We start from the raw sequence: 19,040 nt of genomic DNA on the forward strand, positions 1-19,040 counted from the left end.
GATTATTAGATTGTTCATGATTCCTCTCGTTTTTCAGTTTGTTGCCATATTGGAGGGAGTGCTGGCCAAAATTTCCAGATATGATGAGGGCACTCTCTTTTCTTCATTCCTTTCATTCACGGTAAGATTTTTCTTTCTTCAGTCGCTCAGTTTATTTTTCTTGAAACTATTCTTTTAAAAAAATCACTTTATATTCTGAAAAACTACTTAGTACCAAATCCAGTGAATTTATTTCCTGAAAGCCTGCTTTTTTGTCTCATGGGGGGTTAAAAAAGGGTAAAAGAACTCTAGTTTTGTATCTTTAATAGTAAAATATTCCAAGCCCTAATGAATCTGACGATAATTAACATTTCACCTTTCAGCCACTGTTTGACGGTTTTGTTTTGACTTTCAGGTGAAAGCTGCTTCAAAATATGTGGATGTACCTGTAAGTTTAACAGCCTCCGACTTTCCTGTTTTGTTTGTGAGCATTTAGAGCTGAACAAAATATCATCTGAGTGATTTTGTTCTACCTTTTTGAAGACAGTAATTATTGGTACAGCCGCTTGTTTGCACTTCTCCTGAGTCGTGACCCTATTCTTTGTCTGTTCTTATAGAAACCTGGAATGGATGTAGCTGACGGCTACGTGACCTTTGTGCGCCACTCTCAGGATATGCTTCGTGATAAGGTCAATGAGGAGGTGTATATAGAAAGGTTATTTGATGTAAGTAAGATGCCGTCTCCTCCTCACAAAAAGGGAGGGGCCTTCCAAAATGTGGCAAAACAACAGGGCAGAGAGGGATAAGTCCCATTTTGAGACCAGGAAATGTATTTCTGCCTGGAAGAAGAGGCTTTTCTGATCCCTTCTCGACTTTTCTGTCTCTCTGTCTCTTTTCTTTCCGAATCTCAGCTGCCCTCTGCATTCTGGTGTGCATTGCCACAGTGCTTTTGGGCCTTTGTGTATTAAAAAATCAAACTTTTACTTACCAAAGAGTCCATAAAAGCATCCTCAGAAAGGATTATCTAAAGCAGTGCTCTCTGTGGAAAGAACAGAACTGTCCATACTGATCATACGCCAGGACACCGAGTTCTTGTATTTTTTAAGTCACCACTGTCCTCTGCTTTCAGATGCTTTCCACACAAAACATGTCAGCCTCCTGAATGAAAATAAAAACCCACTCAGTCCTTTTGTCGTCAGTCCACAGTGAAGCACCTGTGCAGTTTCTGTGTGTGAAATGAAAACGCTGGGTGAATGATGCACTGCTGGACGGGCCTGGGTCAATCTGAGAGGCTGACATGGCAAATACCCTCGATCTGTTAGAACAGTGGTTCCCAACCACCCAAGGAAAATGCGATCAGTCATGACGATGATGATAAATATGAACAGAAAGGAGACATCACACCCCCCTTTTTTTAATTATACCCCGAGCAGTCTGTTGCACAACTTAGACTGAGGTGAGTGAACAGCAGTGTAAGCATAAACCACATTTCATCATTTAGATAAAATGCAAGAGAAAGATGAAAATAGATGCACTGGTAGTAAAAATGATAACCTGCAACAGACTTTTCAGTCCTAAAGTGCAAATTTATCTTTGTAACACCTTTTAAATAAACATTGCAATTCAAAGCATCCCCCAGGAGAAAGTAAAAAAGGGAATAAAATGAACACAAAATGAAAACATGCTTTGGAAAAAAAAGCTAAAACTGAGTAAAAAACAGAGGGTTTTAAGTTCGGGAGTCTAAGGTATTGGGAAACAATCCATGTTTGAGTCATTAATACTTTAATAGGCATTTACCGATCGCTTTATCTTTTAATAAAAATGAATTCAATTCATGCTTATTTATATATCACCAAATCACAGCAGTAGTCAGCACAAGGCTCTTTATATTCAATTCAATTCAATTTTATTTATATAGCGCCAAATCACAACAAATGTCGCCTCAAGGCGCTTCATAGATACAGAGAAAAGCCCAACAATCATATGACCCCCTATGAGCAAGCACTTTGGCGACAGTGGGAAGGAAAAACTCCCTTTTAACAGGAAGAAACCTCCGGCAGAACCAGGCTCAGGGAGGGGCGGCCATCTGCTGCGACCGGTTGGGGTGAGAGAAGGAAGACAGGATAAAGACATGCTGTGGAAGAGAGACAGAGATTAATAACAGATACGATTCAATACAGAGAGGTCTGTTAATACATAGTGAGTGAGAAAGGTGACTGGAAAGGAAAAACTCAATGCATCATGGGAATCCCCCGGCAGCCTACATCTATTGCAGCATAACTAAGGGAGGATTCAGGGTCACCTGGTCCAGCCCTAACTATATGCTTTAGCAAAAAGGAAGGTTTTAAGCCTAATCTTAAAAGTAGAGATAGTGTCTGTCTCCTGAATCCAAACTGGAAGCTGGTTCCACAGAAGAGGGGCCTGAAAACTGAAGGCTCTCCCTCCCATTCTACTTTTAAATACTCTAGGAACAACAAGTAGGCCTGCAGAGCGAGAGCGAAGTGCTCTAATAGGGTGATATGGTACTACAAGGTCATTAAGATAAGATGGGGCCTGATTATTTAAGACCTTGTATGTGAGGAGCAGGATTTTGAATTCAATTCTGGATTTAACAGGAAGCCAATGAAGGGAAGCCAAAACAGGAGAAATATGCTTTATACTTTATATAAAAGTAAAGACCCTACATCGATGTACAAAGAAACCCACTGATCCTCTGCGAGGAAGCACTTGGTGATAGTAGTGGCAAAAAACACAACAATAAAAAAAAAATCTCTTTTAACACAAGCAAACCTCCAGCAGGGCCAGGCTCAGGGAGGGGCAGCCATCTGCTGCGAACAATTGGGGTGAGGGGAAAGAGAAACGAAGGGCAACGAGACATGACAAACAACAAACCGGACAAAGCACAAAAGACTAAGCTTTTTCAAATATAAATATAGTCCTAAAAACAGCACAAAAGCCTTCTCCCTTTTCTGTTGTTGTTTTTACACAGATGATGAGAACAGATGATGAATAACTTCCACCTGCTCGGACCAGGTTTACACTGTTATGCACTGGGAGCATTAATAGATCTACTTTAGCTTTCTATTGTTAGTATTCTGAGGTCTGAGCCATTTTTAGTCAGTTTTATGTAACTCCCACGCTGCTAAACTGCAGCTGAACTTCCACATGCCTGTTTCCATTGCCTCCAGGGATTCGAAACATTAATGAAAGCAACCTAAGAAGAAAACATGATGCAGGTTAAAAAAGTATAAGGTCTAATGAGGGTTCATAAAAAGGCATGACTTGGATGTGAATTGTTGGGAACCAGTGTGTTACAGGGGGAAGAGAGCACTGTCTTACCAAACATAATCCTAATGGGATACATTGACATAAATGTGTCCTCCATGTGTGATTCAAACAACACATAATGCTGTGATGTGTCTGCTTCATGTCATTTAGAACCTGTTTGTAAAGACCTGTGTCTCCACAGGCGTGTGATTGCTTTGTGTGTCTGACAGATTCTCAGTTCTTTCTGTGAGGCAGTGACATCACGTTTTTATGTCTGACAGACAATGATTTTCTATTTTTGTGCCAGATGAATATGACTTTTTTTTTTAATCTTCTTTTTTATTTGGAGCCAGGAGTGATGCTGTTGTGAAGTGGGTTTTGCTTTTGTCTTTGAGGTCCACACTGGCTCCCCTGTCTCCGTGTGTCCTTAATTTTTTCTACTGTGGAGCTTTTTACCCCATTGTGTCTCCCGTGTGGCCCCAGAGTGCCCAACTGAGATCCTAGTCAGCACCGTTGTGTTGAAATTGACTTTTTTTTGTTTTGAGCTGTGAGTGTTTCAGTTTTAGCAAGTTCGAAGCCGTCAATGTTTTTTCCTTTTTGATTTGAATGCATTTCCATTCATTCATTTGCATGCATGTGGAAGTCGTTCCTAGACGCTGCATAGGCTCTACTTTATCTCTCTTTCTTACGCTGATTTATTTCAATCCTTTTAATCTCCTGTTTTCTGATTAACTTCATTCCTGCTGCCTCCTCTAGTCAAAAAGTGGCACTTATCTCTAGCGTTGCGTTGCCTTGTTTTATCACATTATGTTGGTTGGCATGATTTTAGAGTCAAATAATCTTCCTGTGTACATCTTCTAGCATGACCCTCCTCAGAGTTCTGCCTCATTTGCACATAGAGCAGTCGTCCTTAGCACGTACTCAGCCGCCCACCCACCCACCCACCCACCCGCAAAGTCTGCATGCACTGCACGCTCAACTCGACTGTGAAGTGGACAGGCATCTGCAAGTTCAAACCTTTCAACCATTCACCTAATCCTGATCTCAATAAACCTCAACCTAAAAACTAAAAACACACCAACTAAGCTAACTCCTTCCACCTCTAATTCGGGCCTTGTAAAGCTTCTCTGCGTTCCTGCCTACTCACAAGTTTAAAGTTGACCTTTTTTGGAGGTATGACGCCCGTTTCTATCAAACATGGGTGCTGTTCTCTTGTAACTTTGGTGCAGTCTGGAAAATTGCCACCCCAAGGAAACGAGAGAGAAAAAGGTACAAGAAAACAGCACCGCTGCTCCCTGCCTGCAAACCATTTACTCACTCTCATTCTATTTTTCTTTTGCTAATGTACCCGTGTCAAAACTATAATTTCAATTCCCCATAGTAGTTTTCTATCCACAGTGTAGGGCATTTCAAACGCAGCACCGCGTTTCCACTTGAATAAATTATAAATAAAGGCTTAGTAATTGCCTTCAGTAATTGATGGGCCATGCAGCTGTTACAAAATATCGACTTGAACATTTTTTAGAAGTTGAAAAGGTAATTGCAGTTCAAGACAGATACATTTTTCAATGCGTTATGACTTCCCTCTTTTTAATTAATTCCTTCAAGTCGCTGTAATATCAGTGCACTCAGGGAAATTCCACAAACTTGCTCCTTCCATCTCTTCGTAGCGCTATAAATGCAGTTTCCTTGTGTAAAAGGTAAACGTGAAACGTGAACTGCGTGTGTGTCTGTTTGTGTCCTTGAGTGTGTTGGGATCACTAAATGAAATCCAAGCAGTTTCCATTTACTTTAGTAAACATTACATAGAATTTAATTTGATTCCATCTGTTGGTTTAGTGCGAAGTGTCGTTGGGGGATTTGACACCAAAGAAGCTCTTCTGTTTTTTTGTGTGTCTTATTGACCACTAGGATAAGCTTATAAGTCTGTTGTTTAGTAAAATGACCCGAGTGCATATTTCTGTGACAGGGAACCTATTTTGCTCATTTCAAAATGATATTTTAATTCTTGGATATTGTTACTGTAGCTTTTCATGGTTTACTGCACAGAATAATCATCTTCTGTTGTTTAATGGCCCTTGGTGGAGCCGCTCAATTCACCCACTGTCTAAAACCAAGCTGTCTTGGCTCCCTTTACCCTCCCTTGAAGCCAGTTTTCTTCTGATTGGTTGCCCCTCACAGACATAAGGTGGGTAGAGACCCTGTGCTCACAGCCACATCTGTGTCTGAGACGACCAAATTAACTATATCTCCTCACTTTTAACATCATGACACCGAGTGTTTAGAGCAGTGTGGATCCTGAGTTTTTGGCACACAGCTCAGTAAGGTCTGCTTTTACTTTTAGTCCTTAGTATGACAATAATTGAATATTTCTTATGGATGAAGTCAAAGCAAGGAGACAGTTTATTGCTTCATGTTTTATGCTTTATGTTTCTCTTACTCAAACCTAAAAAATTAATGTTAATGTTAATTATGCTTGAGCTTTTTGATTGTACTTACCTATTGTTAAAGCCAGACTAGCTGTTTCACCGTTCCCATTCGTTGTGCTATCCTACCTAGAGACGTTGTACCAGTTTTGATCTTTTCATCCAAATTAGAGACCCCCAAAAAGTGAGAGAAATGTTTGAGAAATATAGCAAGTCTAATGTTTTACCATACAGTTTGAAGTTGTCACCACTTTAGTGCACCAGCGTTAACTTCCAAAGTTTAACTTTGATTTCGGCTCAGTGATTTATATTTAATGCTGTCCGGAACTCCGAGTTAAAAGCACGCGATGAAGAGATGAGGCAATCTGACATGTAAAAGTTGGAGTATTATATCTTTTAATCTACGATCAAAAGAAACAGTTGAAGCACGTCCATGTTCTGTAGCTTGTAATACTTCTGTGGCTCGTGAGATTTTATTTATTTTGAACATGATTTCCCCTTTTTCGAAAAACCTCTTAACTTGCATTATTTGCTCGTTCTGACTCATGCAAGAATGGCTTTCTTGTGAAGTGCGATACAGACTTTGTACTGAGCTTCAATCCGAGTGACTGAATGCTGATGTTATGATGAAATGTACATGTTTAGTTCTGGTTTTATACCTGCGTCTTAAAGGTTAGATTTCTGTCATGGTGTCTTTAGTACGTGTGTGGGTGTGTGTTTTGCTGGAGAGTGTTGTGTTTGTGTTTCAGCAATGGTACACTGCCACCATGAACCTGCTGGGGACCTGGCTCACTGAACGCATGGATCAGCAGCTCCACGTCTACCAGTTAAAAATCCTCATCAGGATTACAAAGGTAAGGTGTTGATAAACTGGAAACTTTATCCGTGGATCCAAAAGCTGGCCCATGGTTTCACTATTTCTCTGACTTCCATGTATCTCACGTCAACTTTCTTTTGTAGTAGCACCTTAAACTAACCTCTTTACTGATAGATGTTAAGTAAATATCTTGTCTGGAACCCTGCTTTTACATTTCTTGAGCCGGTTTAGATGTTCAGATCCTGTTGGTAAGGTTAAATCTGGGATCAGTGCTAAACTGAGCTGAATTACCTTTTCTTCAGTACAGTAAATTGTCTCAGACACAGCAGAAAGTGTGTCACGTGACATATTTATCTTCTTGCAGAAAAAGTACCGGGACTTCCGCCTGCAGGGTGTCCTCGACTCCACCCTGAACAGTAAGATGTACGACACGGTGCGCAACAGGCTGACCATGGAGGAGGCTGCTGCTTCGGTGAGGGAAGGAGGCATGCAAGGCATCTCCATGAAGGACAGCGACGAGGAGGACGAAGAGGACGACTAGACACCGAGACTTCAGCCCCGGCCTCCCTCGAAGACCCTCCCTCACCCCGACCCCCTCCCTTTCACACTTTTGACTTTAGCCTGGTTACCGATGCATGTACCAACTCAGATAGCCACTCTAGGACCTCTTTGTCAGCTCGAAATGCCTATGAAGGAACTATTAACTATAAAAATAGTACTTATACTGAAGAAAATCAAAATAAAAATGTTTTAAAAAAAAATAACCATGATTGGCAGTTTAGCTGTGTCATGATAAAGATAGCACCTATCTTGGATTCATTCATTTCTAAATTCATTTCTATGTGTTACTAAGCAATATGGAGAACCATTTGTTTGACAATGTTGAGTGAGATTAATAGGTGTGTCCCTGTCCAATGCAATCCTATATGGCGCTTCTTTGTCGTATTCTACATTCATTAATGGTACATTGTCGTGATGATGAGTGTGTGGACCCTTTTCTTTGTCTCGTCTGTTTTTAAGTGAACGCCAACTGCTTTGAACTGAAAATAAAACCTCTGTATTTGTTTACGGCTGTTACAGATAAACCGTCGTCTACTCACTGTTCTTAACATCGACAGTAAGTCTAGACCTGCATTTTTTTATCATGTGTCAATGCTATGTGATCTCATCTCAATTACGAATTAGACATGGTTCAACAGGAATCTTGAACTTCGAGTGGGTATTCTAGAGATGCAATATTCTCATAGCTCCATTTTGATAACTCGGGAGATTCTATTTTTATTTCAACATTAAAAGGCCTTGAAACAGGTTCTATTTTAATTGAGTTGCACTTTTACAAGGAAAAAGAGCAAAAATAATTTTTTTTATTAAAAAAAAAAAAGTTGGTCCGTCTATGTTCTGTAATTGTGTAGAATGAGATGTCTGGCATTTATTTGGGTCTCACTGTTGTTTTGTATATATTATATAAATATATATAAATATAAAATGCTGTACATTGCATTCTGAGCCATTGCTGCATGCCCGTGGGTTCCCACCCTCCCCAAACGCTTTCTGTTTTCTGTGTGAATTAGCTGGTGGATTCATTCTTGCTTTTGCCTTATGAAAGCCAACAGTTGTAATATGCAAGAGCTGTGGCCTCTAAATAAAAATTACTGTACATGTGCATCATCTGTCATGTTTCCTAAGATGTACCTGGGACACAACCGTCAACACTGAACACAAAGAGTCCCTGGTGCAAAGTTACAACATTTAGTAGTTTTGAGTATGAGGATATCCGTGATCTTTAGATTCTGTAATATATGTTTTTTCCCCTCTGTATTGTAGTTTGTACATTCATACAGGATTAAATTGAGCGTGTGGACTGCTAAAATTATGCCTAATTTTTTCCTAGCACATATTTATCCATTTTAACCTTTTATATAGTGACAGTTTAGAGCAAAACAAAAGAGAGAAAGAGTAGAGAAAAGAGCCGGAGGCGACTCAAACCCACCCCTAATTTACAATACTTTTAAACAGTGCCAATTTCTGCCAAAATAAAGTGCGGCATTAGGGGAAAATGAACCTATGGTGCCATTTCAGCTCATTCGGATTTTCAATTTTATGCCACTTCATATGTCTACTCCACTACATTTCACAGGGAAATATTTCAGTCCACCACATTTATTTCATAGCTCGGGTTACTCGATATATTAGGATTTTACAGTCATTTCATCATGAGTATAAATATGAATTAGAGGATGTGATAGGTTGACATGGCGGTGTATAAAGATTTAAATGAGCAAATCACTTGCATATATTAACACACAGGATTGTGCGTACTTCTTCCACCACTGTTGTTTGGCGAGAGTGTGACAGCAGGGGGCGACATGGAGAGCAGGTTCCTTATTTTATTTTCCATACTTCATGTAATACAAGGATGCAGTGCACCCAAAGCCAGACTTTATTCAATGCAGAGCAATACAATTTACCTAAATGACAGTATATTATAATATGGTATATAATAGCATCATAGGAATAACTATGATACTGTCATATAAACACGTAATGTGACTGACAAAACTTTTTTTTTTTTTTTTTTTTTTTGAATTGAAAGTTACAGATTAGAGTTAATGACCAGCGTAGCTGAAGTGATCCGAGACCAACATATCTGATATCTGATCTAAATCGTCATGGCGGATCTCAGAAGGGCAGCTTCGTTTGTTGGAGTTTTGCTGAGGTGTTTTCACAAAAGTACAATCTGTTACAGGTCCTCTGTACAAACCAAATCTTTGTATGAAAATATAAACTTCTATGATCACAAAGGTTACAGTTTTTTTTTTCCTTTTTAAGTAAATGCGTGAAGCTACAGCACTTGTGTTTCAAATGTGAGCAGAGAAAGATGCTGGCATTCACACTCACACACACACACCAACACGAGGTGAAAATTTAAAAATGAAAAAAAGGTTTCTCCAAATGTCAGAGGGGTTTCAATGGATTAAGCAAACTCCCGGCTGGAAAGGAAATAGATGTTATCAGATAAATTAAAAAAAAAAATGTTAAAAAAAAAAATCAAATGAAATAAAAAAAAAAAAAATCGATCTCAGAAAACACAAAAATCAACCAAGAGAGGAATGTTAAGGGTTGAAAATGGGTTATAATTACAGTTCCAAACTAACGCAGTAAAGTCCAGATAAAATACAATTTACAGTGGGAATTTGAAACCCCGTCACACAAGTCTTTGATCTTGAGCTTGTGGAAGGCGAGTTTGAGGCTAGAAGTGGAACATGCTCAAAGGATAAGTTCACACTTTCCACAGTGGAAATCTGCGAGATTTAACTATATGGATTTCAAATTCTATCTGGTTTAATAGATCTCAGGATAAAACCAATAACATGTTCCAAAGCGGGACCACATCTTTGGTTACAAATAAAGCATCACCCCCCCCAACCTCCACAGAAAGATTTCACCTAATTTGACTTTTTTCAGTGTTTGTTTACAATTTTAAATGGAAGTAACATATTTTTTTTTGACACTGATCAACAGGGGGAGAAGAATGACCCATATCAAGATATTCAAGAATTTGAATGCAAATTCAGATCGATTCATTTGCAAACACATTCACCCCTTTTAATAAAATCTAAATAGTCCATCCTTCCGTAAGTTAATCCACTTTGTGATGACAGTACATTGAGCAATTTCAGTCCCATGAAGTCCAAGGCCTAGTTCATTTTCCTACAATAACTTCATTACGAACAAAGATAACTATCATCCAAAAGAAAAACCCAAAAATATCTGAACAAGGCACTGAATAACATCTTCACCAGGACGCCTGGCGGGGATTCTTCTCTTCTCTGTGGTAAAATTGGGTAAAACAATGAACTATAAAGCACGAATTTCCTTAATTGAGAGCGATTTCTACTCATTTCCTGCTTCATCTTTTTTATTGTGGTACTCTAATGGAGTAGCCTTGAATGATTCACAGTTTAAAACAGCCTCTCAGTTTATCCTCTTTTAGCTCCTGTCTCGAAGTCCCTCTGCCTACTTTCTGTGAAGGGCTTCCACAAACCTTATGCTTGTAAGGCTCACCTCCACATCTCAAGCTCAGGCATGCACCATATTTTATTTTGATTTATATATATATATATTGTGTATACATATATATGGAGAGAGAGACACACACACACACACATATATATCTATATATGTATATAGATATATGTATATAGTCCAGATTAAGTCTCGAAAAACTGGCAGTTTGCTCACATCAGCTTGGCAGGATTTGAAAGGACAACAAAACTGCAGTATCTTTATCCACAAAACTGATGTGCACATATCCTCTGACTCAACCCAAACAACTTATAAATGCTGCCAAAGATCCCTCTGTGAATGTGGCCTTGAAGTCCTTGAACGTTTGTGCAGAAAAATATGGGATTTTTAAATGTTGAAAACGAATCCGCTGCCAGTTGTTTTCACTTTGACATGAATTTTATTTATTCATTTATTCAATTTTGGTGTTGATCAGCGTCAAAAATAAATTCTCGTTACATCCACTGTATTGCAAAAACACATGGAAAAAAAAAAAAAAAAAAGATGTAGAGCGATTACATTTTGTTGGTACAGATGTTTAACAGCTGAGCTTGGACCGCTTGGGTTAGAAAAGCTCAAAGAAATGCCGAAAAAAAAAAAAAAGAAAAACACAGCTGGAGATTTGTAGGCAATACATGACAAGCTACAGATCTCCATTTATTAAAAAAAAAAAAAGGAAGTAAGTTTACACCAAGGCAGGTGGACAAATAAGAAAAAAAAAAAAACAATCATTGGCTGGCTATTAGGGATATAATATTTATAGATATATTTATATATATTACAAAACAATTTAACAATATAACAATATAAATCCCTGTAAAAAGCAATAAATGTTCACATTAGATGTTGTAACACACTTTAACAAAATAAGCCATAGGTACATTTTACAAGACAGCAGTGAGATACTGGGGAAATAATATATAGGCAGGTGTGAGTCTCTTCACGAGATAAAAAGCTTCACCCCTGTGGAGCGGAGCCTCAAAACAGTTAGTCTGACTGAAGTGATAAAGTGACATAATTCATGCTTGTAAAATGAAGTGAAGTTTTGTTCCGAGACAATCAGGAAGTGGATCGCTTCAGCGCATCCCGGCCTTTGTGCCTCGCGTTTGTCTCAGCGCGGTCCAAGATCCGAGTTTCCTCGCGATGCCAGGATTTAATGATGTCATACTTTTGCTCACTGGATTTTAGGCAGTAACACTGATAGTATAGTGCAAACTGGACAGAGCTGCTTATTCCTCGTGTCAACTTAAAACAGGTGCAAACGCTCAGCAGGATAACATTTAAGACAAGAAATAAAGGACAAAAACATAAATATCAAAAAACTTTTATCAGTATAAAAAGTAATAAGGTTATTCATTTTAATCAATAGTCTGGCAAAAAGGCCTCAGAAATGTTCTCGGATTTTTACAAATTAAGTGCCTGTAAGAATGTCCTCAGACGAGCGACTCCATGCTCTCTGCGGGGTCCGACTCGTCTGCGATCACCACCGCCCCATTAGTGTCCATGTGCATGGGGCTCAGGCCACACTCTCGGTTACTGACCAGGCTGAGCATGGCTTTGTAAAGGTACTGGTACTGCTCCTGTGCACACAAACACAAAAATAGGCACCAAGTTCACTCTAAAGATAACTTATTTTTTTTAATATAATCATAAGCATGTCTACGTACCACCATCAAAGGACGTTTCTGTTACAAACAGTTGCATGAAAGTGACTTTTGCAGTGAGTCACCTAAAAAGTAAAAGCATCCAGTTCGCCAGCCTTTTTGCCCAAATAATCCATTTATGAATTCTCACCACATACCATAGAAAGCTTTAAAAAATAATACTAGATGGTGAACACCACGAGGCATTTAGCAGCTAAAGCCGAAGACATTTTGTCAGGAATTGGTGAAGAAAACAGAGCTTAAGGAAAACTGGACAAAGCCAAGAATACTAATGGAGCTCCATCTCTGCTGAATGAAAAAGTGTGCTTGATGTGAAGACACCTGGCAATTTGTGTATCTGCCAGCCTCTTTTTCTGCCTGCTGTTGACAAGAAAATAATCAATGCAGCAATAAATGCAGCTTAAGGCAGTATTAATTGACTTTCTGGCCACTTGGGGGCAGCAGAACAAGCTGTAAACGCAACAATGTCAATGCAAGCTAATGAAGTTGATATGCAAAAGATGTTAGCAACCCAATCCAAATCTATTTATACTTCCAGTAGATACAGAGCAACATTTAGCATTAATTCAGAGGCCCATTTGGAGCAGATACTTGTTTTTAGATGGGTTTTATGGAAAATGGTGACAGTAGACTACACAGTAAAGCACTGTGCAAGCAGATAATCCACTTCAACTTCAAAGGTGTTTGACAATTCTTGACATGCTTGTTAAAGGAAAAAAAATGATACAAATATTTGACAATTGTAACACAAAATTTTAGGCACTCGATGTTTTACCACAGTGTGAACTTACTATGTCAGTGAAAACTCCTGGCCTCATAAGATTGATCATCTTAGCCACCTGATAGATGTCGACAACACCCTCGTTCTCCAGCTGCTGGGACAGCGTGGTGAGGGCACAGAGCATTCCTGCTGACACTGCTCCATACCTGCGAGGAGATACCCAGAATCAGCTCTGCTGGCTGTTTTCCTACTTTTGTGTTATCGCCTTAATGACTGCATATATAGGGCTAATTTCTTGTATGTCCCTTTATAGATTGAATACAGCTACTACAAATAAGCTGCTGGTTTCTGGACTACTGTTTTGGTTTTGTTTTGTTTTTTTTAAAACCGCAAACACTACACGTTCGTTCTGCAGCAACTTATCAAGTAAAATGTTGCCAGGCCTAAAAGTAAACTTTGCTTTCTTATTTATTCAACTCTAATTGGGACAAAATGAACATCATGTTCTATTAAGGAAGACTTGAATGTAGCGCTTGTGACCACAAACTCATACCAAAGGGTTAATTAGGCATGGCAAAATTATTTAGTGTCAGAAATTGTTATTTTTGCCCTGCACATGCGTACTAGTGTCCTCTTTGATCATAAGCATTTCTGGTTCAGAGACATCGGAAAGGTTCTTCCTCCCTCCCCCAAAGTTAACGGTTTCATTTTGCCATGTCCCTTTCACATTGAATAGTTCCTTGAGCTTATATCACTCTTAAACTGAGGTTAGATCATTGTGATCTTCATTGTGTGCTCTAAAGACTGACATGTCACGACACAGTATCACTCAAGGTTATCGGACAAATGAGAGAAAGGGCTGTCAGCGAGTACACTTGAATCACAATGCCTCGGCAGCCTCTGCACTAGAATGTTTGATTGAATGGTTTAACATTACCAGTTAAGAGTCATGCATACAGTTGCATATAGAAAGCACCGATGGAGGTCACAGCTACATTTGCCACCACTGTAAATAACTGAATAAGTAAAAGTGAGAAAAAAGTCAATATACAGTAATATAAAATAAAAGGTACAGTGCCAATTGAAAGGCAAAGTTTTAAGCAAATTAAATTAATTGGGCAGTAAGATGTGTAAGACTCACAACAAGTTAATTTATAAAGAAAAAAAATCATCACTGCACTGAATCAAAGAAAGCATAAACCTGGCTGCATACAGCTTCCCTTGTCAGTCATAAGCATCCCATCATGTTCGCACCTAGTATATAAATGAGTGGGGGAACAGTGGGGCTGTTTTTTTGGTCTTTGACAACTACAGGGAGCAAACCGATTTATTTTTCATCGTGAGGAAATTGTGCGATGAGAACTATTCCGATAGGCGCTGTTGTTACCAACAGCAGCTAAGGATTTGTACAGATGTCTGGAGGAAAGACATCAGCTGGGAACATGGAAACCGTTTTGGTTGCCTGGTTACTAAAAACACTTCTGGTGTTTTGGTTTATCCTCCAAGTGCACACACTTAAGGACTTTTCAAAAGCCCAAGCCATGGAAAGCACTCCATCTGTATCCCACTTGTGAAGACCCTACAATGTCAGCACATCTACCAAAAATTAATTTAACATCTGAGGAGACCTTCCCTTCTGAACTCTTTACATTTAGATTAACTTAACTTGAACCTTAACCCAAAGATTATTTAGTCTTTTCTCATCACAAAAGCCATAAAGGTAAATATAAACATACTCATCATGCACAATAGTGGGGCCATCTCGAGTCATGGCTTCCTCCTTGATGACACTAATGAGCTCAAAGGTGCTGCTGAGAGGGGCATCAGGGTTTGGCCATTTAGGGCACTGGAAATGCCTCACCTCCAGAACGTAATCGTCCTGTTGGAGAAGAAGAGTGCACACCCATGACATGTTTAATTAGGATTCTACACATTACAGCATTTCCCTACTGAAATAAAATGTAATAAAGACGATGAACTCCTGACGTGATGCGTCATGTAATAATAACCCAACACTGATGTAATGAGGCAGAGGAGCAGCTACCTGTGTGGCCTCTAGAATGAAGTCATGGATGATGATCTGCTCCTCGTTGGAGAGGCACAGTCTGTCCTTACTGATGAGTGTGACAGTGAAGGCGATGCAGTTCATGGCCTCTTCGCGACTCGGCCAGTAAACAAATTCATCCTCAGCCTGCAGGAAACCATGACAGAAACCTGGTGTTTACTTTTTCACTAATGATTCATTTTCATTCTAAATGTTCACGTACAAACGGCGCACGTCCATCAGAAACTGCGGTAAAAATGTATAATCTTCCTCCATTACTTACCAGGCCGTGGTTGTCGGGCAACATGACAATAATTTGAGCGTTATGGTCCCAAATCATTCTCCAGAAGTCTGTGGTGGTATGAGGCAAAGGATGCTGGGTAATGATGAACTCATTGCTCCTGTAGTAGCCCTGAAATAACAGACAGTGAGCTTTTAGTCTTTCTCAAGGTCACAGCACTCATGCATATGAAATATTTCCCACACCAAAAAAAATAAAAAATTTAACGTAGTTAGGTCCATAATTTGTGGAAAAAGTAATTTTGCCTCTGTACATCACCACAGGTGATTTTAAATCAAACAACTGAAATGTGATTGAAATGCAGATTTGAGTTCAGTTTAAATTAAATTTCGAATCAAATCTTTAAGAATTCCAGGCATTTTAATACAAGAGATCCAAAATTTAGTAAAGAATTGACTGACGACCACATTTCATGTCCAGGTGAAGCTTTGTAATTTCACGACAAATGAAGAAGACATAACATCTGAAGCCGATTCAATGTGGTTAGTTTTGCAGTTTTTCCTTGTAATTTGAAATAAACAATCAAGAGGTTTTACGACATGGTGCAAACCACTGGTTACACTCAGGAACGAGAAGAGCAGATCAGACTTTGTCGGGAAACATTTAAAAGAACTCGGAAACAAAGACTTCAGACCGATGAACCGAGACTAATGTACCAGCATGATGGCGAGAGAGGAATACGGAGAAGGAGAGAAACAAGCATGACACGTCATCTGTCAAACAGGGTGGAGGCAATGTTAATGGCACGGGCATGTATGGCTGGAAATGGAACTCAGTCCCTAGTTCTTATTGATGATGTGACTGCTGATAGAAGCAGCAGGATGAAATGTGACATGTTCAGGGCTCAGATTCAGCCAAATGCTGCAGAACCGATCACATAGTAAAAACAATGTGGTGGTTTTGTGAGGTAGAACTATAAAATTCATGTCTCTGCTCAACAAATTATGGACCTACTTGTAACCTCCACATCACAATCATCATCATTGTCATTTAAATATAGATCGCTCTTTTAGAACTAGCCAGGGACACAGCTACAAGCTAGTCTATAGCTCTAACTCGGGTTCATTTATAGCTATTTTCTCAGACACTCAGCACTGTCCCTGTCAAACAATTGCAAGACAGGAAACATCAGTCAATAAAATTCCTCAAAAAAAGACCCCCCAAAACACAACAAAAAAACCCACAATGACAAAGGATAAACAAACAAAAAAAAATCTCTCAGGAGCTATCACACTGTACCATTATGTAGGATGCATTAATGTAATCTGTTCCTTTCATGCCAGGCAGAGTGGCGAGTCCAACCCTTGCTCGCTCCGCTGTTGAGAGGCAGAGATAGAAAAACACATTTTGAATCAGAACCCCGGCCTCTGTAATATTGCACTGACTGATAATGCACACATTTATTACCAGTCCTGACTGTTGCTATAGCAACAAGGACCTCCTTTTCCATCATCAGGGTTTCACCAAGGCATAGAAAGATTAACTTATAGGACTACGGCAAACGATTTTAATGTTGGAAATATGAATAAAGAAAGGCTGCAAAATCTGCCATAAGCAAATCTGAGTCCAATTCTCATTTCCTTTAATTTACAAAATTAACCAACACAAGATTGATACGATTTGTGGAAGATTATTTAAACACGTTCTTGCTGAGAGCTTGTTCGACATGACCTTGGTTCGCCGAAGCCTCGGCTCCATGTCAAGTATGCTGTTGTAAATACTCACAGGGAACCACTGAGGAATTGCGGTTCTTTTCCTTGTTGCAGTCTTTGTGGGCGCTGAAGCACTCCACAAAGCGTGTGTTGCACTGAGTCAGCAGCTGGCGAGAGAGAAGGCAAAATTAGATTTTAGTCCAGAGAGTCGCTGTAAATTAAAATCAAACACATAAAAACTAAGATATAATACTGTTTAAACCCCAAAATTAACAGCAAGTCTTTCACATTAATAACAAGCATGTGAATCTCAGGAGGAAGTGACATTATGTGGGAGCAATTAGTTTGTCTCTCCTGATGTTGAAAGAGCAGGAGCTTAATGAAACATTCATCAAGCTTTGCATAAGGCGGCAGGGGTGACAGACATGACTTTATTAGCATCAACATCAGAGACGCTCTCAATTTATTTCTGTCTGCGAGTGGAAAGCCGCCTGTGTGTTGCTAACAAGCTTCTGAGTCAAAGACCACCTCAAATGCAGCTGATGGAGCCACTGCTGACGCAGACAGCTCGTCTAACGCGGCTAGTTAGACTTTCAGAAGGCTTACTAACCCTGAACTGCTTCTCCAGCCGTGTGCGGCCTGTTGAGTTGGGTGTAAGGACGCTGTTGACATAGCTGTGAAGCTGCCAGGCGGGCACCTCCGTCTCTCTGCTCAGGATAGCCTCCATTAAAGCATCGTGGATGAAAACATACTGCTCCTGGTGGGAGACAAAAGGTATACAGCATTCAGAAATGTATCTTACTACTTTATGGTTTCATTTCATATCATTTTTATTTATATATATATATATATATATATATATATATATATATAAAAAAGTCTTAATCCAGCCCTCATTTCTTTATGTTTTGCTTCCAAGGAGCCAGATTTTTCTTTTTAGTACTCTCCAGCAATCTCTCTCCAGGCGTTTTGAAGGTGTTTCAAAGTTTTTATTTTGACAACGCTCTCTTTTCGCTCATTTTCAGTCCAGTCGTTATACTTAAACAGTCTCACAGGAATTTTTTGTTTTGTTTGTTAAGTCACTTGACACTGACCTACGAATCATTCAAACATAAAAAGGTACCAAACTCAAAGGATGAATCAGTGATGTGTCAACACATAAAAGACAACGCAGCAAAGAACTGATTTTAAATTGTATGTTTAGGCACTTTGTTACTGGTAACCTGCTGCAAAAGCACAAAATTTGTTCCCATTTGTTTTGTTGAATATGTGAAAAAAGCCAGAGACAACAGGCACAAAATAGTGTTTTCCTTCCAACCAGATGATTCCCAAAGAGCTTTAAAAAAAAAAAAAAAAAACAGAGGAAGATGGACATGTGGAGAACAAAGGAGCCATTCAAGGAGCCATTCCTACCAGAAAAAGCTCATGTATCCCAAATTACGTAAGAACTAGACTTCATCCAGTTATAGCCACCAAGCCAATTTACTTTTATTGACAAAAAGTGAGTTTATTAATTAAAATGTTTATTTAAAATGATTGTTAGGAAAAAAACATTATTATTATTATTATTATACATTTTTAATTCCAAGTACTCTTCCATGCCAAGTTTTAGCATTGTTTACTGAAGATAAAAATCAGACATTTACAGACATTATAAAAACAATATATTTAATTAAAATATAAAGGATTAAATAATAAATATTGGATTCTGCAGAGTAACTAGTAGAGTCAGTCAAAAGAAATAAAAAGCACAAAACAAAACATTTAATCTGAATTTGTCCGATTCCCCTTTAAAAGTTGCTTCCTGGAAATCTTTCACTGCAGACGTCAAACTGACAGCAGGCAGAAACTTCTCTGTCAAACTGAACCTTTCACGGTGAGGATCATCAGTGCTGATCAGAGCTGGGTCTGCCGCTATGAGCCGGATACCAAAAGGCAGTTTTCAGTTTGAAGAGTTTGCAGGTCAGGAGTGTGACCAGGAGTCTGCTTTTTATTGGACATTCTCAGGGTTGTGTGCCGTGAGGTGGGTCAGCCTGTCATTGTGGACTTCTCATGTAACATCCAAATCTTTGACAGTGAAATCAAAACTACAATATCTGCCTCT

The 19,040-nt window shown here is 39.1% G+C and overlaps 2 protein-coding genes across 13 annotated transcripts in view; one reads left to right on the forward strand and one right to left on the reverse strand.

Moving 5' to 3' along the window:
* Window positions 1–8,152, forward strand: part of cadpsb (Ca2+-dependent activator protein for secretion b) — a 66,463-nt gene extending 58,311 nt beyond the window's left edge. For all 12 annotated transcript variants that reach the window (XM_085160657.1, XM_085160659.1, XM_085160668.1 and 9 more), the window contains 5 exons: window positions 38–121; window positions 395–427; window positions 597–704; window positions 6,422–6,526; window positions 6,854–8,152. In XM_085160657.1, coding sequence (XP_085016783.1) covers window positions 38–121; window positions 395–427; window positions 597–704; window positions 6,422–6,526; window positions 6,854–7,030 — 507 coding nt within the window. In that variant the 3' untranslated portion in view covers window positions 7,031–8,152. The remainder of the gene's footprint in view (window positions 1–37; window positions 122–394; window positions 428–596; window positions 705–6,421; window positions 6,527–6,853) is intronic.
* Window positions 8,153–8,895: 743 nt separating this feature from the next.
* LOC146518265 (receptor-type tyrosine-protein phosphatase gamma-like) overlaps window positions 8,896–19,040 on the reverse strand; it is a 111,105-nt gene continuing 100,960 nt past the window's right edge. Inside the window, exons 22-29 of the mRNA XM_085160656.1 lie at window positions 17,547–17,693; window positions 17,010–17,103; window positions 16,524–16,600; window positions 15,267–15,395; window positions 14,984–15,130; window positions 14,676–14,818; window positions 13,010–13,145; window positions 8,896–12,134 (exon numbers count right to left, since the gene is read on the reverse strand). Of these exons, the coding sequence (XP_085016782.1) occupies window positions 11,988–12,134; window positions 13,010–13,145; window positions 14,676–14,818; window positions 14,984–15,130; window positions 15,267–15,395; window positions 16,524–16,600; window positions 17,010–17,103; window positions 17,547–17,693 (1,020 nt within the window). The 3' untranslated portion in view covers window positions 8,896–11,987. The remainder of the gene's footprint in view (window positions 12,135–13,009; window positions 13,146–14,675; window positions 14,819–14,983; window positions 15,131–15,266; window positions 15,396–16,523; window positions 16,601–17,009; window positions 17,104–17,546; window positions 17,694–19,040) is intronic.

This window comes from Neolamprologus multifasciatus, chromosome 5 (assembly GCF_963576455.1).
Source record: "Neolamprologus multifasciatus chromosome 5, fNeoMul1.2, whole genome shotgun sequence".
In the NCBI taxonomy this organism is placed as follows: domain Eukaryota; kingdom Metazoa; phylum Chordata; class Actinopteri; order Cichliformes; family Cichlidae; genus Neolamprologus; species Neolamprologus multifasciatus.